The 22,086-nt window shown below is 53.5% G+C and overlaps 5 protein-coding genes across 5 annotated transcripts; 3 read left to right on the top strand and 2 right to left on the bottom strand.

The window, feature by feature from the left end:
• Positions 1–2,376, top strand: B0H65DRAFT_514559 (Inosine/uridine-preferring nucleoside hydrolase domain-containing protein). The gene is made up of 4 exons (XM_062828645.1): positions 1–227; positions 296–437; positions 964–1,049; positions 1,115–2,376. Exons 2-4 carry the CDS (start codon positions 381–383, stop codon positions 2,160–2,162), a joined length of 1,191 nt encoding a protein of 396 aa, XP_062686010.1. The 5' UTR covers positions 1–227; positions 296–380; the 3' UTR covers positions 2,163–2,376.
• Positions 2,377–4,339, bottom strand: B0H65DRAFT_449098 (uncharacterized protein). The gene has a single exon (XM_062825936.1). The coding sequence runs from the start codon at positions 4,183–4,185 to the stop codon at positions 2,398–2,400; it is 1,788 nt and encodes a 595-aa protein (XP_062686009.1). The 5' UTR covers positions 4,186–4,339; the 3' UTR covers positions 2,377–2,397.
• Positions 4,340–4,464: 125 nt separating this feature from the next.
• Positions 4,465–8,854, top strand: B0H65DRAFT_19448 (uncharacterized protein). The gene is made up of 2 exons (XM_062821692.1): positions 4,465–8,584; positions 8,671–8,854. Exons 1-2 carry the CDS (start codon positions 4,746–4,748, stop codon positions 8,702–8,704), a joined length of 3,873 nt encoding a protein of 1,290 aa, XP_062686008.1. The 5' UTR covers positions 4,465–4,745; the 3' UTR covers positions 8,705–8,854.
• A 370-nt stretch (positions 8,855–9,224) lies between these two features.
• Positions 9,225–13,507, bottom strand: B0H65DRAFT_416506 (uncharacterized protein; the record flags this gene model as incomplete). Its single annotated transcript, XM_062824042.1, has 3 exons — positions 9,225–10,090; positions 10,170–13,100; positions 13,171–13,507. 3 exons carry the CDS (start codon positions 13,505–13,507, stop codon positions 9,225–9,227), a joined length of 4,134 nt encoding a protein of 1,377 aa, XP_062686007.1.
• A 3,567-nt stretch (positions 13,508–17,074) lies between these two features.
• Positions 17,075–21,366, top strand: B0H65DRAFT_543940 (uncharacterized protein; the record flags this gene model as incomplete). The annotated part of the gene is made up of 2 exons (XM_062829257.1): positions 17,075–17,829; positions 17,928–21,366. The coding sequence occupies 2 exons, from the start codon at positions 17,075–17,077 to the stop codon at positions 21,364–21,366; spliced, it is 4,194 nt and encodes a 1,397-aa protein (XP_062686006.1).
• Positions 21,367–22,086: the final 720 nt, after the last annotated feature.

Below are 22,086 nucleotides of genomic sequence, written 5' to 3'. Positions count from 1 at the left end.
CGGGGGATCATCAGGCGAAAGGCGGTTGAAGGGATATCCGCGGCTTTGAGCATCCTGTTGGTTGTTGTTTGTCCTTTATATAGGTACACTAGACTCCAACCACTTTTCTATTTCTTCATTATTCATAGTAGTGTATACACGACTCGTTTACTTTTAGGTTCCTTGTCATTTCGAACGTCCGTGATCAAACGAACCGTGGAGATTAGACGAGAGACGATAAATTATCAGTGAGTCCAGTTGCCTGCTTACCCCGCCACTCCCGCGTTTCGGAGCTTATCAGTTAACATCTTCCTAGAAACTCTCAAAAAAATCTTGGAGAGTTTCCGAGAAAACAAATCATTTTGGATCAATACCTGTCATATCATAGAAAAAAAGCGAAGATGGCGTCCGTCGATAACAGAATTCCCGTTTGGCTAGATTGCGATCCGGGTCACGATGTAAGTTCAGCTCGGGTGGTACAGGACGGGACGGGAGTCACACATGAGTCGGTCGCGACGGGATGCACAAGAGAGAGAGACGGGAAAGTGGAAGGTGCATCTCGCGTTCGGTCCGTCACTGCCGCTGCGAAGCGAGTGCAGGCGCTTCTCGTTCCACCTCATCTCAGGTCCATATCCGGTTCTGTTCAAGTTCCGTTTGGTTCGGGTTCAACCTGTGGACGTCACTGTTCTTTCCTTCACACTCACACTCTCTCTCCACCTGTTCGTCTCGCAAAAACGTGGCGGGCGCGGTGCGATGATGAGATGAGATGATGGAAAGAAAACATCCGAGTTGAAGAGATGAACCAGACGGAGACGGAGTGGATCGGATCGGACAAGTTGTGGCCACAGCAGTGATGGCATCGCATCGCATCGCATCGGTTCTACCTGCCTACCGACGAAAATGGACGGGAATGAGAATGAAGTTGTTTGATCGATATTGCAAGATTCAGTTTCAGACGTTAACGATTGAGTCTCTCATGAACAGGACACCTTCGCCATTCTCCTAGCCGCCTACCACCCAGCCATCCGCATCTTGGGTATCTCTACAGTCTTTGGCAATGCGTCGTTGGAGTAAGTCAAGCCAGTCCATAGGTACCGTCTGTCCGCAGTACCATGTGTTAACCGTCACATCACAGAAAAACAACCCGCAACGCCTGCTCCATCCTAACCTCCATCTCCCGCTCGCACTCTATCCCCATCTACATCGGCGCCTCTCACGCTCTCCACCGGCCCACCATGCACGCGCCGACCGACATCCACGGCGAATCCGGTCTCGACGGGACCGACCTGCTCCCCACGCCTCTCGTGGGCCCCAACACTTCCGTAGACGCCGTAACCGCCATGTCTACGGCTTTACGCTCCTGCGCCCCCGGAACCGCCTGGGTGGTAGCCACCGGTTCCTTCACCAACGCCGCCGCCCTTTTTATTCAGCATCCGGACCTAGTCACCCACGTCAAAGGCCTGTCCCTAATGGGCGGCGCCTTCGGCAACGGTTTCACCCCGGCCATCCTGGGTACCGTCGACGGCGTCCCGCGCGTGGGGAACTGGACGCAGTTCGCAGAGTTCAACGTCCTTGCCGACCCCGAGGCGGCGCACGCGATTTTTTCGAACCGAGAACTGGCGGGGAAGACGACGCTGATTCCTCTGGACCTCACACACATGGTTCTGACCACTGAACAAGTCCGCGATTTGATCCTTTACGGGCCCGAGGGGAAGGAGGCGCACCCGGAACTGCCGCAAGATGGGAGCCATAAAGGGAAGACGACGCTGCGCACCATGCTGGTGGAGTTGCTCATGTTCTTCGCCAAGACGTACGCGGACGTGTTTGGGATTACGGAGGGCCCGCCGCTGCATGATCCGTTGGCTGTGGCGGCTGTGTTGACGGGGCTTGTGGGTACGCCGCTTGAGAAGTATCAGATTCCTTTCTGGGATTTTACTCCTGGGAGTGTGGAAAAGCACAGGGAAAGGTTTGAGGTTACGGTGGTGACGGAGGGAAGTTATGAGGATGCGAGGGTGGGTGGGGCGAAGACGGGCATGACGGTTGCCAAGCTCCTGCCCGAGGGTGAGGAGGGTGTGAGGATACCGAGGGGATTGGATATTCCGCTGTTTTGGAAGGTGTTGGAGGAGTGTGTGAGCAGAGCGGATGAGGCGAATGCGAGGGGGGAGGATGTGCTTCCTAACTGAAAGGGGTTGTGGGTTGCCGGGTTATAAAGGGCTTGGATGTGATGAGATTTTGACTGAACGGTTTTTACAGGACGTAGATGGCACAAAGGAGATTTGCACTGCAGAATACCCACATCTAGAGGACGCTGCTTGGAGACATCATGACAGCTTGTAGACATAGATTATAGAACTACTTCATATCACTGGGTATATATTATCATATCTTCGTTCCCCCCCCTAATCATCGGCGGTGCCCTCACTCCTTCGCCTTATTCCTCTCAATAACCTTCATCACATCCACAAAGTTGTTCTTATCACCCCCCTTCTTTCCGCCGCCCCGCTTGCGCTTCCCCTTACTACTCCCAAGGCCCGCCTTTCCACCTCCTTCATATCCATCATCGTCTTCATCCTCACCCCACTCAGACAACTTGACCTTGGACGACTCGTCCAGATCGGCATCGTCTTCCATACGACTCGACCCGAAACCCATATCCAAATCCTCGTCGTCTCTGCTGCTCTCCAGCAACTTCTTCCGTAGTCGTGCCTCCCTCTCGGCTGCCAGTCTCTCCTCTTCGGATTTCTCGGCGGCGCTGATGGCCTTTGCTTTGGCCAGCGCGGCGCGGAAGGAGGGGTCGTCAAGCGAGGGCTTCTTGTACTCTTCTTGCGAAGTGAGACCAGTCTTGGAATCTTGAAAGTAATTCCTCGGTCCGGCGAGTGCTGCTGGTTCTGGTTTCGGTGGAGGAGGAGGCATATCTGATGAACTCTTCTTCTCTTTCTTCTGAGTATCCTCCACCTCTTCTCCGTCCTCCTTATCCGACTCGTCATCAGAGCCGCTTTCCAACCCGGCCAGCGGATCATAATCAGACTCGACATCGTCGAAAATGTTCGGCTCCTTATCCTCCTCCGCCGCCTCGGCCGCTTTCTTCTCCTCCTCCAGTTTCTTGTAGTACTCGGGCACATCCATGCCCAGAATCTTACCCTGCGCGAGCACCTCTCGCTCCTTCTCTTGCTCTTCCCGGGTTTTGCTCAGGTCGACTCTTCGAACTTTGCGTCGTTCGTTACCATCCTCGTCGACAATGATCATGATCTCATTCCCTCTGTCGTCGCGCTCTATCCTCGTTTCCGCCTGCTTCTTCTTGGGTCCGATCTTCTTGAACCTGGACCCCAGACTGGATTCCTCTTTGGCCTTGGCCGCAGCGCGCGCGGCTTTTAATTCGGCCAAGATCTGATTTCTCGTCTTCTTTGCACCCGCGGGTAGTAGTGTCGTGGTTGCGAACTCGCCCTTCTTTTGCACCTTCTCCTTTTTCTTAACCTTGACCTCGGCTGATTCAAGTTGTTCGAGCACATCATCCGCGTCGCCGTCCTCCCCGCCACCATCCGCTCGTTCCTCGTTCTCTTCGGCATCCTGTTGTTGTTGTTGATTCTCTTCCACCTCAGGCGACTCCGACGCATCCTTCATCTTCTCCCCAAAAACATCCACCTCCCCCCTCCTCACCCTCTCCAAAAGCTTGAAATCCAGTCCCTTCACCAAATGCGCCGTCTCCAAATCACCTCCCCCGCCAATGATCTCCACTCGCAAACGCTCATACTCCTCCTTGTCAATCTCCTCCTTCTTGTACCGCTCTTCCAGCTCCTTCAGCTTGCGCTCCCTCTCGTCCGCCTCTTCTTGCGCCTGTCTCTGCTTGGCGCGATCGACATATCCTTCGGCGAGCCTGCTACCCTTGGGAGCAGAGGTTCGGATCTTTTTGTTGGGATGTTGTTGTTGTGATGATGAAGAGAGGCTCTGCTGATTACGCTCGGCGAGTTGGCGGGCGAATTCGTTGCGGGGATTGAAGCCGGCGACGGAGCGAGGGGTCATGGGGATGGAGGAGCGTGCTTTGGAACCTAGGGCGAGCGTGCTGCGCGGGGTGCTGTTGCCCGCTGGCGCTGCTGGCACGGGAGATTTGGAGGTGCTCGAGGAGGGTGGTGATGTGCTGCCATTTTGGTTGTTGTTGTTTTTCTGGGAATTGGCGAGGAGGAGGCGACGGAATTGTTCGTTGTTCATATTTGCGGTGTGATGATTACCGCGTTTGGGTAGTTGGTTACCGCGGGAGAATGGTCATGGAGGAAAGAAGAATCGCGAAAGATGATGATGGGATGATGCGAATGATGATGGACGGTCCAGCCTCGGGAGTTGAGGCGCGAGGCTGGAGGGAAAGGTGGCGTCTGGTTGAGGCTGAGATCTGCAACGGAAGCGGGAAGTGGGGGGGGCCCTTGATGGAGCCCTTGACGGAGCGTTAAAGTGGACCTCAGTCACGGGACCTCGCATCAAAGCCGGCCGCGGCTCGTCGCGTTCCAGTCACGTCCACCGAATATGGAAGGCACCCAACGTTGAGTTGCCACTCTCACTCAATTCCTAGCTGTGTGTTATATACCATCTTTCAAAATTACTTTCTCTCTTCTCTCAATATCGAGATGACTTCTCACGACTTTCGCTGAACAGCACACGAAACAGGCGGGATGCCCGACGACGATTCATGAATGATGTCATGGCCATTTTGGGCATTATCTCCATCCCATGAATTGGATATTTGGATATCAGTGTAAAGGATCTCAATCACCACCATGGTTGGAAATAATCTTCTCGACAAGAACTCGGCTTCTGTACGGAAGAACATCGACAACCATGCCTTCACCGATGAAGGCGGCGACGAGTACGGGGGCAGCCGCTTTGGAGGGTTCGCCGACTACTTCCAGAACAAACAGATCAAGCTCCAGAACCGCGACGCCCAGTTGCGCTCTTCTGCCAAAGACAAACCTCAGTTCTTCAAAGGAGTTGTCGTCCACGTTGTTGGGTACGTCCAGCCTTCAACCAACGACCTACACGATATGCTGGTCCAACATGGCGCTGGCTGGCTCCAGTATCTCAGTGGAAAGACGATGGCGACGCACATCATTGCCTCGTCTATGCCGCCAAAGAAGGTTGTAGATTTGGCCAACTACCGAGTGGTCAAGCCGGCTTGGGTGGTGGATTCTGTTGCGGCAGGAAGGATGTTGCCATGGACCGATTACCGGGTTATTGAAGAGGGGCCAAGACAGCGAACCATCAAGTTTGATGCTGGAAAGATGCTGAGTAGTCAACCGCGGCAGCAGACTCCTCAGCGGTATCGTGAACAGACGGATAACAGCTTTTACACCAGCCAGTTGAAGAAGTTCAGCAGTCCGGCACAGCCAAAGACTCCCTTCAAATCTCCCTCAGCAACAGTAAACGATAATATCGAGGACTTCGAGGATGATATGAGCGTCGATCTTTTGCAAGCGCCAGCTTCATCCAAGTCAGAGCCTCTTGCTCCCGCTGAGCCTGATGCACCTTCAAACCAGCGACCCGACACTCCTCCGTACCGAGCTCCTTATGAAGCTTCTCCAGAAGCCCGACCTGCTACTCCAGATATTGCCGAACCAGAAAATGCAGAGCCAGCAAGTGCAGAGACAGAAAAGCATGAGGAAATGCAGCCAGCAAAACCGATGACCTCGGAAGAGCACAACGCCAGACTACTTGCAGATCCCAAGATGAGAAAGGCTTCGACCGCAAATCCCGACTTTCTCAAGCAGTACTACTCCGAAAGTCGTCTGCACCACCTGTCCACATGGAAGGCACAGCTAAAGTCCCGGATGCAGAGCCTAGCCGCCGAAAAGGGTCCAGCCAAGAAGTCGGCCAAGCGGCCTGCTGGTTCTCGCCGGTACATCATGCATGTCGATTTTGACAGTTTCTTCTGTGCTGTCTCCCTGAAGAAGGCGCCAGAGTACCATGACAAGCCAGCTGTGGTAGCTCATGGTAATGGAAGCGGTTCTGAAATCGCCTCTTGTAACTACCCAGCCCGAAAGTTTGGAGTCAAGAACGGCATGTGGATGAAGCGCGCCCTGGAGCTCTGTCCAGATCTGAAGATCTTACCTTATGATTTTCCTGGATACGAGGAAGCCAGTCGGCAGTTTTACGATGCTATCCTCGAAATTGGCGGGGTCGTTCAGAGTGTCAGTATCGACGAGGCACTCATCGATGTCACTGACATCGTCATGGCCGAAGCTGGGTCCAAGGGCGTTGGCATCAGCGAAGGAAGCGTCTGGAGGGAACAGAAGAAAGTAGATCAGATGGCTTTGAAGCTTCGGGAACGCATCAAGGAGAAGACGGATTGTCATGTTTCTGTTGGCATCGGTGCTAACATCTTGCTGGCCAAGGTTGCCCTTCGCAAAGCCAAGCCTGCTGGACAATACCAAATCAAGCCGGAAGAAGTGTTGGATTTCCTCGGCGAGCTCAAGATGGAGGACCTACCAGGCGTTGCGTACAGTATTGGTGCAAAACTCGAAGAGCTTGGCATCAAGTTCGTCAAAGACATACGGCAGATCAGCAAGGAGAAACTCGTCTCGGCATTAGGCCCGAAAACAGGAGAAAAGCTGTGGGAGTACTCGCGGGGTATTGACAGGGCTGAAGTTGGGGAGCAACCGATCCGAAAGTCAGTGTCGGCCGATGTAAACTGGGGCATCCGCTTCATCAACCAAGAGGAGGCAGAGGAGTTCGTGAGGAACCTGTCACAGGAACTGGAGCGTCGGTTATTGAATGAGGGCGTCAAGGGGAAGCATCTGACCATGAAGATCATGAGACGAGCGGCTGATGCTCCTCTTGACCCACCAAAACATCTCGGTCACGGCAAATGTGATACCTTCAACAAGAGCGTGTCCTTTGGCGTTGCGACCAACAGTGGAGAGGTGATCGGAAAGGAAGCCGTTGCAATTCTGCGCTCGTACAAGTTCAGCCCGGGTGACCTTCGTGGGTTGGGGGTCCAGATGACCAAGCTGGAACCCCTAAAGCCGTCTGCTGCACCACAGGGAAGCCAAAAGAAATTGAGTTTTGGTGCAGCAGCGATATCCTCGGCGAAGAAGCGGAAGGCTGAGGCCATTGATGATGATGAGCCTCAGAGTCCGGGAAAACATAGGTCTTCGGCACATGACGAGAAGGATCCTATCACCGCTGACCCCCTCACACCTCGAAAACCGAAGGGCCACCCAGCATTGCATCTCGCAAGGGCTGGCGAGGCAGATGAGAAGGCCAAGACGCCGCTCAACGTCAGAGGAACTCAGTTTATCATGCCTTCTCAGCTCGACCCATCTGTGTTGGCTGAGTTGCCAGAGGAAATTCGGTCCAAGATACTAGACCAAATGAAGGCACAACCCAACAGACGCACAGATTCCAAGCCTCCTCAACCGGTCAGCAGGAAAGCCCTTCCAAACCATGCAGAAATCCCACCCGACATTGACCTTGAAGTGTTCAACGCTCTCCCGCCAGAAATGCAAGCCGAAGTCCTCGCTTCCTACCGCCGCAACACAGCAGCACAAGCAGGTCCAAGCCGCCAGCCACAGCCTCAAGGGGGAGGTGGCGGCGGTGGTGGGCAAACCCTTCTCCCGCAATCTCCCCGCAAAGACCGAATCATCAACCGCCCCGTCGACCGTCTCCGCACGCCCACCAAGCGCAGCCGCGGTCGTCCTCCAGCTTATCTCAAGGAGAAGGAGCGTGACCTCAAAGCCGGTCTCCGCCAAGCGTCCCTAATCACTGCAGCCCGCCCACCAAACCAGGGTCAGGGTCAGGGTCAGGGTCAGGGTCAGGGTCAGGGTCCCGGCGATTATTCCCGACAACCTTCGGTTGAAATCGACCTTCCTCCACTAGACCCCGACTTCCTGTCCGAACTCCCTGAAGACGTCCGGCGCGAGGTAATCGAAGACCACGCCCGCCAACGCCGGCAGCTTGAGCGGCAGGCTCAAGAGGCAGCTGCTGCTCATGCTCGGGAGCAGCAAGAGCATCATAGTCGACATGTCAATCTGATCGCGGTAGACGTTGAATCAGCCAAGCATTACCTCCTCCTCCGACGAGGACAGGCCGGAAACAACAACAACAACAACAACAACAACAACAACAACAACAACAACAACAACAACAACAACAACAACAACAACAACAACAACAACAACAACAACAACAACAACAACAACAACAACAACAACAACAACAATAACAACAACAACAACAACAACCCTCAGCTCCAGTTCCCCAACAACCAGAACCCAAATTCAATAATCCACGATGACCGGCAATTCCCACCACCACCCCCCGCCGGCCGTCACCACCACCCTCTCTTCGGCCCCCCACCAAACTGGGGCCGCACGAACCGCGACCCACGGCGGATCCACTGGCCCGGTCCCCCTTCCAAAGCGACCTTCAAATCCGCGGACTTGCCTGCGGGTGGGGGGCAGATGAAGGTCACGGACACGGCGGCGGTGAGGAGGATGATTCGGTCGTGGTACGTGTCGACGGAAGGGGAGCAGGGGGGGCCGAGTAAGGTTGACATGGAGGTGTTGGAGGAGTATCTATTCAAGGTGGTTACGTTGGAGAGGGATATGGAGAAGGTTAGGGGGTTGGTTAAGTGGTTGGAGTGGTGCGTTGAGGGTGGGGGAGAGGGGGAGGGAGAGGGAGATGGGAATAGGGATGGGGTGGACGGAGTAGATGGAGTGGACGGAGTGGAAGAGGGGAATAATCGAGGTGGTGTTGACGGTGACGATGAGACAGGAGAAACGATAAGTGAGAAGAAGAAAGGCAAGATGACAGCCAAAGTGAAATATACCTGGCCAGAGGCGGTAGAGGTAATCAAGGCTTCTGTGCAAGAAGCCATGAAAGAGAGGGGCTTGGGAGAGATGGTTTTCTCTTGAGTACCATAGTTCCAATGCCTCAGTGAGGACTGCGGTGTGGGCAAGGATTGGTACACCTACTTTTCGGGGGTTTGGAGTTGGTTACTTGGGGCGTTTCCACATTTGTTGATAGAGGTGATAGATACCCTTTAGTTCCTAGGTAAAAGCGCAATATTTGGTTTTGGTTGCTTCTTGCTTGTCGGCGGATATGATATACCTTTCTTCTTTTTGGCTGGAAGACATTTGAAAAACACACCTTGAATCATGGAAAGAAAGAAAACATGTTTCATAGCCAACATGATGAGATTGGAAATGCCCCTCAACGCCATTTTCCACTACCGCGGTGCTGAAGTCTCTACACCACTTTATCTAAGGTGCTAAGGTAGAAGTAGAAGGACCTCCGGCAGCGTCTGATTGTGTCCCAGTCCCGCCGTTTACACCAGAAAGAATCAAGCTCTCGTCCCCATCGACCGGTCTCCCCGTCGCAACCACCGTACTGGCAGCTATCGTCGCCGGGGCTTTTCCAACACCGACAGGAACTCCTTTACCGGGTACACCTCTCCCGTTTCCATTTCCATTCCCATTTCCGTATCCATTGTTCCCACCGTGACCACCACTACTACTCCCCCCAGCAACACCATTCCCATCAACAACAACAACACTCTCCCTTAAACCCGACAAATCCCCCGCGTCAACCCCCTTCACCTTCCTCAACGCCCTCTTCAGCCCCTCCATCCTCCCCCTCTCCAATGTCAGCATCCCCCTCGCCAACTCCCTAATCGCCCTTCGTCCCATCTTCTCATGCATATCCCTCCACCCCGCCAGCTCGCCCGCCACCGTCTGCTGCGCGTACCTTAGCTCTCTTCCGAGCATCTCGGCCTCGCGCTCCGCGTTCTTGGCCTTTTCCTCTCTCTCCTCGTTCATCCGCTGTCTTGTCTCGTCCAGGAGACCGAGCGGCCAACGCGACGACCGGTTGAGCGAGTTGTAGTTGCGCTCGGCCTCGCGGCGAATGGAGACGATCTTAGCGATGGTTCGCGGCGGTTTGGCGAGGGCGCGGAGGATGGCTTCGACGTTGGAGTAGAGGGTCAGGAAGGCGTTGAAGAAGAGGTTTGTTGGCGAGTTTTGGGGCGGGGCGAGGGCGCGGACGTAGAGTTCCATGGCGGTTAGGTGGGAGGGCGGGAGGAAGGGGAAGGTGGTGAGAGCGCGGTGGAGGAGTTGGGAGGCGTCGTAGAGATCTGGTTGGGGTGGCATTATTAGTAAGGGCTTCCTTCGGGTGGAGAGGACTATGAAATGGTGATATAATATATAACTTACCCATGGCAACATTCCCAACCACGTTCGCCCTCCGGGCCACGCTCCTCGTAGAAAAGTGCACGCTCCTGACGATATCACGAGCGTGGTCGACAAACTGCTCAACCTCCCTTAGGTCTATGACAGGCTCCATCTCGTCGTGGATTTTCTCCGTTAGCGCTTCCGCTTTGAGCCTACTCCGTTCGGCCATCATGTCAAGCTGCAAGTCAGGCACCAGGAAGAACTCCCAAAGCATCTCGTGAGTAGCAAACGTAGGATGCGCCAGGAGCACCCGCAAGAACCAATCCATCCGAATCTGGAGATCCTTGAGCACCGCTCGGCTTGGTCTGGAGAGAATCTGTGTCGGCGACCGCACATCCGACAGAGACGGTATCCATGATGAAGGGTTCTCTATCTCTAGCAACTTAACAAGGTGCTCAAAATCTGTCAAAGATCGACGGCACGTCGTCACGGCATAGCTATACCGATCGACCGGTGCCCCCGACTTCAAGACAAAGCGGATGGACGTATCCTCCACGAAGTAGGATCGTACCACACCCGTTGTGCGCGAGTCGGAGCCTGGTATGAGCGAGAACAAGGTGAGGTCGTCGATCTTGTTGCGGACTTCGTCATCTTTGGCCAGTTCTACGGCTGTCAAGCCTCGAAGCTCCCTGGCCGCAACATCGACGCGAGGATCTCCGAAGAGTACCCGCACCATATCAAAACGTCCATACTTGCTGGCCAACATCAAGGGGGTAAACCTCTTTTCGTTTGTTGCATTGACGTCAACATCGCAATGTTGCAGGATTCGTAAAGCCAGCTTCGGGTCGTTGATGATATGGAGAAGGGTGTTGCCCTTGGCATCAACATGATCATCCAGATGCAGAGGTTGACCATCACCCTGAGTTCTCGTAGCAAAATCAAGGCCTTCCTCCACCATGATAGAGTAGTTGGCATGATCATACGACCGACATAATGCGAATAACGGCGTTTGTCCGTTTTTGTCCTTCTGCCGCCAGGGTAGCATTTCGCCTATGAGCTTTATTAGAAAGGGTGCGTGAAAGAGGTAATGCGCAGCACTACGACCCCATGTATCTTGTATGGCGAGATATTCTGCAAGTTGATCGCGCGGCGTTGACTCGAGGAACAAGTTCAGCAGCATGTTGATGACTTTGGCTTCACCTAACTGGACAGCAGCGCTCATCAAGGTTGTGCCGGCGTTGTTTTGATCTTCCAGCAGGACATGGGCAGGAAAGTACTGGCTCAGTGACAAGAGGTACTCCAAGACCTCAACACGACCGTTTTGGATGGCCATCATTGGTACTGACTCCCCAAGTGCATCTGTGGTCTGGGCGAGGCGTTCAATACTAGTGTCGCCTTCAACTCCACCCGTCCATGCCGTGGCGATGCTTGCTGACCTAGATCTGAACGAGATTTCCGAGCTACTCGACATTGACAAACTTCGAGTGTCCATTGATACCCTTTTGACTTTCTTTGGCAGAGGCAATGGTTCGGCCTCGAAAGGATCGATATCGATATCGTCAGTTGCTCCGTCCTGGAATGGAAATACATGACTGAGACCAGAACCTTCAGAGAAACGCTCGGATACAGAGAAGGTCGTTGAAGACAGACTTGAACCCCCATTTGCAAAATTCCAGTCGTTTCCCGATGCCCTGCGTGAAGAGGGCCGAGATTCAACTGCATAATGAGCGTCATCGCTGGCATATGTTTCTGGTTCCATAATCTTCTTTAGCTCGACCATGTCGCCTTTTGATACCGCGTCCCAAAGGGCTCTGTTCCGACGACTAGCTCTCCGTAGCCCGCCGGACTCACGGTCAAGATAGGCCAAAACAGCCTCGAAGGTGCTGAGCGCATAGCCGATCTCGCCACTATCAACATCATCAATGAAGATGAAGTGTCGAATATAGCTCAGACGCGCCTGGAGATGCTTGATCTGAGCTTTGATGACAACGTACAACAGCAGAGACACTAGAGTATCGGCGTTGATGGTCAGAATGGGCTTCTCCGAAGCCGGTCCCGACGTTTGTGGAGGCTCGGGTAGGGCGAGCTGCGTTGCTGCCTTGGCAGTCGAAAGAAGAATTTCCATCATCTCCTGAGGACAGCTAGCGTTTGTCATTTTTCGGAACTCATCCACCGCACGCCCCAGTCTCGAGATGAGATGGCGCTTTGCTCGCGACCCACCGTCCATAACAATTCCCAGCTGGGAGATATCAATGTTGTCCATCTGTCGAATCTTGGCCTCCAGCTCGAGATCATCCGGCCGTCGAAGCGTCGTCAAGCGGGGGAACAACATGTAGTGTACGTTTTCCGTCACATAACGTTCAATCATACGTTCGACAACCGGCCCAGTCAAGTCGGTAGTTGCGCCCAGCAGAGACAATTGTTGCTTATCGACATTTTGGAAAAGGTCAATGGCTGATGTTACAGCGGTCTCCAATGCCACCCTCATGATGTCCTCATCATCCTGGCTGTATATGCTCTCGGTCAAGTCTGGATTCCTCGTGAAGCTGATACTTCCCGTACTGTTCGATCGTACGTTTCGAACCGCGTGTGTAATGGGGCCATTGATGGGTTCTGGGTCAGGGATGACGGTGGCGGAAGGAGGTGGCGGTAGCGGTCGTTCGACTACAAGGGTGAATTCGCGGAACAGCTTCTCGAGACCGTTTTGCATCTGCCTTGCAATGGCGGGGAAGTGATTGAGGAGTTCGTGGAAGCTCCTGATGTCCTTCTTTTTGGGTGCGTCCGACACAGCTGCTATAGGTTTGGGTCGGGTGCTCGGATCGGGCGGCAATAGAGCCGGGGTGATGTTGACTTCTTCCCATGATCCGACCAGCGGGCGCGATATGAAGTAGACCAGAAACTGCTTGAGCTCGAGAGTATCAGGGTACCAAAGGGCGTCGTGAAGAAGGTTGGCTTGGGCCAAGGCTCTGAATCCTGTTATTACCGAGAATAGTTAGCGACATATTCACAGCTTTTCTAAAATCTTGTGGGAGGCGCTCGGTACCCTTGTTGCTGTAGACATAGTTGTCCTTGATGACAATGGTCCTGCCATTGATGGTGCTGTACAGCTTGGGTTTGCCCTTCATTTCACGAAGATTCTGGGCAGGTTCCTTGGCTCCGGCGCCAGGCCCCCCCTTGGGCGGAAGGATGCGCAGAACATGGCTCCCGATGAACTCGTCGGAGGCTACGGAAGCTGACAAGGGCGCGCCCGTCTCGGTGTCGCGGGAGTCAAGGATGACATCGGTGGTCGGGACAAGGAGAATGTGCTGCTGAGGGGGCGAGCACTGGGCGAGATAAGGGCTCTTGGCGAAAGCGCTGAGGAATGGGTTTAGAGGTTGCATTCATTCGATGCGCTTCGCAACTCGTCGGGGCCTAGGTTGGTGTGTATGGCGTGGGCGGTGACCTAGCCACCATTGAGCGAGGCTAGCTAGAGCCGCGAAGCATGCAATCGGCGAGAGGCGGGCTTGGTTGCTGTCTCCCGTCGAACGTAATGTGCTTGTAGATGTGCGTGTGCTGTAGAGAGAAGGGTCGAGCCTGACGAGTAGCTGTTTTGATGTTATCCTGGATCGGATTCGAGGATTGCACGATAGCCGACGGGAACAGTGACGAACAATCGGACGATACCGCTGGAACCGGGAAGCGGAGGAACTAAAGTCAAGCGACGAGAAGCTCAGAAGAAGGTGTTGCGGGATATGCGTGTAGATCAAAGTGCTATGTCGAAGCTAGTATCGTTTTGTAACGAGATATGATCGAGTGTTGTCATTCAGGGTTGAGAACGGGGAGCTGGTTCATGTGCTTCCTGGTTTGGGTTGCCTTGCGGTTGCGCCGCTGACCATGATAGTGTTTTGCCTGGGTTTAGGGGCAAATGCTTAACACGCCATGGCAGAAACGACAGCTTCAGGTGAGAGCCTTCCCGCGTTCAGGGGTTCGCTGGCCAATCACAGCATCTTACACGGTGATCCTCAAAGTGGAGAAGTGGGGGGCCTTATCTGCGGCCAGGGGCAAGCATCGAGATTCGAAAACGTCACCAAGTGTTGCGGTGCCGGTTCGTGAGACATTAACTCATCTTCATACGAATTCTACCAAGTACAGCCGATGAGGCTATATGCTATGGTGAAGCTTGCTAGCAAGCACGGAAATGCTGCCAGGCAGTATGTAACCTCTACCTAGTTCTGGAAACTTGGTGCCAATCAAGACGAATCTCAAGAGCTTCTTCCCGCAGCGGTATAGTCGACGCCTGATTACTCGCGCTACCACGTTTGGGGTGAATGGTGATGATTCTCCAAGTGGTGATTACCCCGGTGATACTTATTTATTTACCTCTTAGCACCCCAGGCCACATACCCCGACCTCCCGACTATCCGAAGCTGGGCCGCGGACCAACTTATAAGCAAGCATGTCCAAATTTTCAACGCCCTCAACAGTCAAGATGCCGGCAGCAACACACACATCCAAGTGTACCTCGCAAAGAGTCTTCCCTCTAATGATTTCTCCCGGATGCCTATTCAACCGACGTTTTTGACCCGCCCTGTCAGATCATCCAAGATATTCACGCCGTCGGGTCTGCTGAACCTGACTGTACGGGCTTCACCCGCAAGTGACAAGACCGATCATCTCTCCGCCCGACTGGGTTCTGAAGGGACCTCTTTCAATCATCACGACATAGCGTATTCACCATTGCGGACTCTCCGGCCCGGGAGTAACGTTCCAGTCACTCTAGGCTACATCCACGAAGACGGGACCAAAATACGAGCATGAAAAAGAGTGGGAAGGGGTTGAAGAGGAAGTCTAGGGGAGACGTTGAGGGGAAGATTCTTGTTAAGCGTTGAACACATGGGGTCCAACCCCTCAAGCTATGCGGTTGAGGGTAAGTCGAAAGTGATAGGTTGGCCAGGAATCTTGGGAACAAAGAGCAATTCTTGGCTCTGATAATCGACAAGACTATTGCGAAACGTTACGAATATCTCGGAACTGATCAGGTGTCTATATGAGTTAACAAGGATATAGCTTGGTGAACCTTCACTGGAGAAAGAAACATGTTTCGGAGACCGATCCAGTGACGAACTGATGGAGTAGTCTCTCATGGTTTGAGCAGTCACTTCTCCCGAATTCATTTAAAGACCATGTCAACAACAATCATCAAAAGACACAATGAAGCAAGAAAACTCTGTCTCCTTGTTGTTGTCAACAATGACTTTTCGGACGGTTGCATGCATACGTAGTGGGTTACATAGTCGCAAGTGGGCGCTTCCCTGATGCGCAAAAAGTCGCACAACTCCCGTTGGGTTTTTCTTTTTCGGATGACCGGCCGGCCATGTGGAAAAGAGGCCGGCGCTTCCACGCACACCATCACGATCAGATGGTGCGAGATCGACTTCGCGCCGCTGTGACCGAGATCGCGGTGGCCGCCGGATGGAACGGCCTTGTGGAACTCTTTCGTGTCCTCATTACCTCATGAAAGGCTGGAGAACTCGTGCCTTCCGTGCTCCCGTTGTAACACCGCATGCCATGTCTTCTTTCCGTTCTCGTCATGTCTTGAGAAGCGCCGCACAGCGGTGGTTGGAAGTTGTCAACGGTCCAATTCCATTGGGTACACTACACTAGTTCAACATGAGCTCACGCCGGCTTTCATCAAGATTGGAGACAAGTGAGAAAAACGAGACCGAAAACGAAGGACGACCCTATCTTCAGGCTAGAACTTCAAACCCCTGCCAATGCTTTTATTGGTTTACCCCATCTTAATCATGACAAAAGCATGGGCGCTTCCGGGACTTGACAAGTTCCCGCCTTTGACGCCATTCCGTTTTGCACTACGGGAAATTGTCTTGGTCACCCTGGTTGCCTTCAGCATCAACTCATTCTCGAGGTCTTTTTTGTTTTCTTCAGAGGTTCATGGCTCATATGATTCGCAAATGCGCAACTTGTGGTTTGTCAATGCTCACAAACCAGAAGACAAGTCGAGCTGACAAACAAGAAACAGCCCCTTTGCAAGAATGGATGCATTCAAGGTCATTAATAAAAGGACAATGGGCTGAATGGACAATGGAAACCCCTGACAAGACGTGGTGATTGGAGAACTGATGAGGGAGAGGGTCGTGCGTTCTTGCCAGGGCCAATCTGCAAGGTACGAAACGGCCTTGCCCAATGGAAAGAAGCGGTTTTGGGGGCGATTCCACCGAGGAGCGCTGGAGGACCACTGGGAGCCGGCACTGCCAGGTGGGAAACAACACAGTGGAGGTTGCATTTGGGGCGTTTGTTGCGCCATCCCACTTTCCAATTCCACTTCCTCTTGACCCAAATGAAGAGAGAAGGAAGAGCCGGCGTCAACTGTTTTCAGTTTTCAGAAAACAAGAGCGAGGGAAGTTGCCCCCTTTTGAATCGGCCAAATCCTCCAGTCCCAATAACCAATTTTCAATTCGTTTACTCGCTTGCTGTTAAATTGTTTCCCTCCACTCCTTCCGTCAAAGATTACACACCAGACCCCATAGACCCCGGAGCCTTGTCATTCTCTTGTTGTCACTTCCAGGTCAAAGGTCTCACTCACTTCCGCGTCTCGCTCTCTCCCTTTCTGCGACCTTTCCCTTTCAGCCCTTTTTATAGTTGAGAAGGGAAGTGATTGACTGTCCGGCAATTAATTGTCCAGTCCCCAATCAACCACATCCAATCGAAGCCCATGATGAGGATGATCAGGTCCCCGTTGTAGATTCGGTTTCGAATTTCGACCTCAAGGCCCGTTACCCAGACCAGCCGAGGAGACCATCTCTAGCGACCTCTCTAGACCACCAAACGCCACTACCGTCGTTCACGTTGCAGCAGATACCACACTTAGCATCGCACCCTTACCTTAGTTGACTTGAGGTCATTTCGTTTCTTCATATACTACCGCTGCCCTAGCCTCAGCCACCATTATGGCTACTTTCGTCCCTTCTTCCCCTGACGAGAGAGGGTTCGATTCTGGCCCTGCTCTTGAACAACAACAACAACAACAACAACAACAACAACAACAACAACAACAACAACAACAACAATACCAAGAACAACAATACCAAGAACAACAACACCAGGAACAACAACATCACCATCCACAGCTCGACACGAACGAGGCTACCACTCTCCTTAATTCCTCCCCGCCTCCTGCACGTTCAGCCGTCGTCGAGCCTGTTGGTGCTGCCCCTGCTGTGCCGTCCGATAGAACACCACCACGTTTCTCAAACAAATACCCACAGCTGCCGTCCCTTCTCCCGCCACACGGGCTCGGACCTTCGACATCAGACGAAACAGAGGAAACACTGGACCAACTGGAGACGGACCATCAGTTCCCTCCACTGCCTACCATCGACCACCAACGTCCGACCCCGAGTCCCAGCAAAGGCCGGTCCCAAAGCCTCGCTTACACCCCGGCCCCCATCAAGCGCAAGCCGTTATCATCTTCGGCTTCGCCCTTGGCTACCCGCTTCTCGTCTCCGGGAAGGAACTATCTTGACATCATCCGCGATCTGCCCCGTCCCGAGTCCCGGTTCTCGAGATCGTGTTCTTTGGATAGCCCTACTCTGTACGAATTCCCCGCCAAGTTTGGTCCTCCGCTTAATCCTCCTCGTCCTTCTGCTGCCCACGCTTCCGATTTGCCGGCGAATCCCGAGTATAACAGCAACAACCAACGGTCGTAAGTCCTTATATACCCGAGAGTCTGGTTCAGGTCATCTCGTCTAGGCAGGCTAAATGCGGGTGATCCATAAACTGACCTGCAACTCTTCCATGTAGAACAAGCACCGTGTCCGATCATTCTGTACAACATCAAGGTCCCGATTTCTATAATACCGGCGACCTGCAGTCCACAAAGACTTTGGAGGAGAGCCCGATAATCGCGTCGGCTGAGACAGGGCGTCCATTGTCAGTGTCACCAGACCGGCATCTAAGCGCCGGCAGTCTTGGTGTGACCACTCGGCCATTGGACCACAACGACGAGGTTGCGGCTCCCTATACCAACGCCACCGCGACGACTAATACTTTCTCGCAAGAGACACATGACGGGCGCAATCCCATTGTTAAGCCCAGTACCATGTCGCTGTCTTCTCGAAAGTCTCCCCCTCCACATCTAAATCTTGCGCCAGCAGAAGATAGTGAACATCGACAACGGGCCTTTCCGCTCGTTGCAACCCCTGGAGAGAGCAATAATCTTAGGCAACCTTTGCCAAAATCACCAGCTTCGTCCCAATTGGACGCCAACTTCTATGGCAACTGGGCCACCACGCCACAATCTTCCACAACCGAGTTCTCGGAGGACAAAGAAGACATCTCGCCCATCCCGTCCCCGTCTCCTTATTCTTTGAGACGATCAATTCACGCAGATGAATCCCCACGCCTGCTCAGGACACCTAGTCATACCAATGCGAAAACCGAGAGGCTCGAAGACTACCTACAAACACCACCGCCCAGTGAGACATCGCAGTATCAGATCGACGAAATGGAGGACGAACTGAGAGCCATCGGCGCCGAGTTGGCTGCATCCATTCGGCGTGAGATGGACTTGGAGGACCTGGTGGACAAGCTACAGGAACAGGTTAACAACGGCAACCCCAACGCATCTGGGAAAAGAACAAGCGATTACTTTTCCGACTCGGGACACAGTTCATCAAAATTTAGTGACGATGATCAAGCCAAGGAGGAGATCACGCTGGTCAAGCGCAAAGCGGAGCAGGAACGAGCGCAAATCAGACTTGAGCTTACCACCAAGCTGCAAGATGAGCGGATTAGGCGCCGTGCCCTCGACGAGCAGATCCAGGAACTTTCAAAGCGGGCATCGATGATTGATGTTGCCAAAGTTCAAAACGAGGAAACCAGTGACAGGCTCAAGGAGCTCGAAGCCACATGCGACGATTTGCGACGAAGGCTTTCCGAAGAGAGCCAGACGAGGGAGAACCTAGAAGATCTCCTCAGTGCCGTCAAGGGCGAGCTGGAAAACGCGTCGAACGAGCGAGACAACCTACGCGACGAAATTGTCCCTCAACTCCGCGCACGTGTCGAAGGCTTAGAGACGGAAGTTGCAGAAAACGAGAAGCTCGCTTATGATGCGACCAGGCTGCAGCAAGAGGTCCAATCTCTCAAGACGGAAAACGAGGAGCTTGGTAAGATCCAGGAGGAGGTCGATCTCTTGAAGGCTGAAAACGCCGAGCTTGGCAAGTACCGCGAGGAGTACGAACACCTGAAGTCCGGAAACACGGACTTCGCCAAACTGCAAGATGAGTTTGAGCAGTTCCGAGCTGAACACACAGGGTGCGATAGGCTGCAAGAAGAGCTCCAAGCACTGAGGTCTGGAAACTCGGATGTCGAAAGGCTACAGGAAGAGCTTCACGCCATCAAGCTCGAACACAGCGAGTGCAGCAAGTTGCACGAGGAGGTTCAACTGCTCAAGTCAGCAAATGCTCAGCTCAGCAGCCAGCAGAACGAACTTCAGTCACTGAGGACCGAGAGCGCGGAGATCGACGACCTTCAACAAGAGCTCGAGGCACTCCGTTTTGAGAACACCGAGCTGCGCAAGTTGGAGCAGGAACTTCGCACTTTGAAGTCGGAGAACAATGAACTCAAACAAACAGGAACCCGCATGTCAATGGTCCTTTCACGCTCGACCTCCGTTGCGGGCACAAATAGCAGCTCTATTAAGAGAGGTGGCCGCCCCATGTCCCTTGCCCGGTCAAACACTACAAAGCATCTTGCGGCGGCTGAGCCCCGTACGGAGGTCCTGGCCGACAGACTGAAGGACGTTGAGGCACAGCGCGACGCACTGCACAGTGCTCTTCGCAGTCTTCTTGAGAGACAGGAGTTCCAGAATCGCGAGAACGCCAAGAAAATCAAGCTTCTCGAGCAGGAGCGTGACCGTCTTCTCTCGTCTTCGCCTCGGGGTGGATACGAAAAGGAGGTGGCCACCCTTCGCGACGAAATTGCCGTTCTGCGCCGCCGGGCTGAGGAAGCCATTGACCAGAAGTGGGAGGTCGAGAAGGGTCTTGGTGGCCTCAAGATGAATCTTGACCGTGCCGAGCAGGAAATCACCTCCTTGCGTAGCCTTCTCAGGGAGAAGGACATTCTCATTCCTGAGGGCTTTGCTCGCAGCAGCTACATGTCCAATTACAGCAACGAAGACGCTCTCGTTCCCGTGTCCTCGGCGTCCTTGGAGAGGGCTTATGCAGACTTGCAAGCCACCTACAGTGAAGCTCTCGTCCGTATCAAGGACCTCGAGGACAGCACTGCCTCTAACGAGGCAATGCAGCTTGCCATTGCTCGTCTTGAGCACTCTCTCTCAACTGTTGTGACGGAGCGTGATATGGCTCGCGAGGACAACGTTGCCCAGCTTGCTGAGCTCGAATCCCTCCGGGAGTCGGAAAAGCAACACATTGACGCCGAGCTCACTCTAGCTGAGCAATTGTCTGACTCAGCCCGCCGCGTCGAGGAACTCGCACAGCAGGTGCGCGTTCAGCTCGCCATCAACGCTACACTCCGCGCCCGGCTGGCCGATACCGTCGCTCGCGGTGAGGCTAACCAGCGCGTAAGCACGGAGCGCATTGCCAGTCTCCAAAAGCGCCTAAGGGAGCTCGAGGAACAGGTGATTGCCGCGCAAACCAACGCTGAAGAGCGCGTGAACCGTCACGAGGAAGAGCTGCAGACGCTTAAGGAAAGTCATAACATCCACCTCCTGCGTCTCCGCGAGCCCGCGGGCTCGGCGGCCGCCATGCGTGGTCTTCCCCCGCGTTCGTTCCCGCCCAAGTCCCCCCTCAGCCCCATGTTTAGTATGAGCCTGGCGAGCAAGAGCGATGCCACACCCCGTACCACTCGCATGTCGAGCCCTTTTTTACTTTCATCATCTTCTTCCTTCTATTCTAGTTCGCATGCCTCGACCTACCTCCGGCCGCGGGCTTCTGGAGTCCTTTCGTCGGCTGCAGCCGAGGGTAACATGGCCGAGGATGTGACCATCCTCAAGGCCCGCGTTGCCCAGCTCGAAGGCGCCCTGATGGCTGCCGACTCGGAAATGCAGGAAGTCGTCAGCCGTATGAACATGGCCCAGATCGAGGTCATGACTCTCCAGGAGGAGCGCGAGGAGGCGGTTCGCCAGACCAGGAAGCTGCAGAAGATGATGGAGGAGGAGAGGGTCAAGGTTTTTGAAGAGCGGTTCAAGAGCTTTGCGGGCGCTACGGAGGTCAGGGCTTAGGAGACTGAACTTGTTTGTGATAAGAAAGGAACAGCAGCAGCAGTAAGGCAGAAGATAAGGTATAAAGGTGACCATGGCTATGACTATAGAAAGCTGAGGGAAGGATGGGAGAGGGGGATACAGATGGGGTTGGGTAGGGTGGTGTTTTGAGATATCGCGGTTTTTGGGGGGGAAGGGAAGAAGCAAGCATTATTTTTGGATTCTGATTGCATAGCATTTTGGGGCTGCTATTTCCCTTCTTGTCCAAGAGGACTTTATACCATTTTTATCTTATTCTTCGACTATATACTACATAGGGGTTACCTTGGGAGGGAGGCGCGCGCTTCAAAAGGATGGGAGAAGAGAGAAGTGCGCAAAAGCATTGTATAACATACCAAAGCAGGTTTGGACAAACTCCTGCCAAATGTACTATCGTATGTATATATTATACCTAACTCTTAGTTACAAGCATAAGAGATAGAATGGTCTTGTGGATAGATAGGTTGGCGGTGGTGTAATGTTATGGTACCGTTTGACAACGAGAACATGTATGCTGTCTATGATCGATCCGTCTTATGTACCTACAGTATTCTTTGTGACTTTGTGAGTGGTGTTTACGAGAGTCCACTGCCGATATGATCCTGATGTTGACTTTTTTTTTTTCCTTCAGCCTCTTGTGCGTCCATACCTAGTCATCGCTGTCATTCCGTTGCATTCATTTGGATCACAACGGATAGCACT

This window comes from Neurospora tetraspora (assembly GCF_033439725.1).
Source record: "Neurospora tetraspora strain CBS 560.94 chromosome Unknown B0H65scaffold_1, whole genome shotgun sequence".
Classification (NCBI taxonomy): Eukaryota; Fungi; Ascomycota; class Sordariomycetes; order Sordariales; family Sordariaceae; genus Neurospora; species Neurospora tetraspora.
This window is presented reverse-complemented; position numbering and strand designations above follow the sequence as displayed.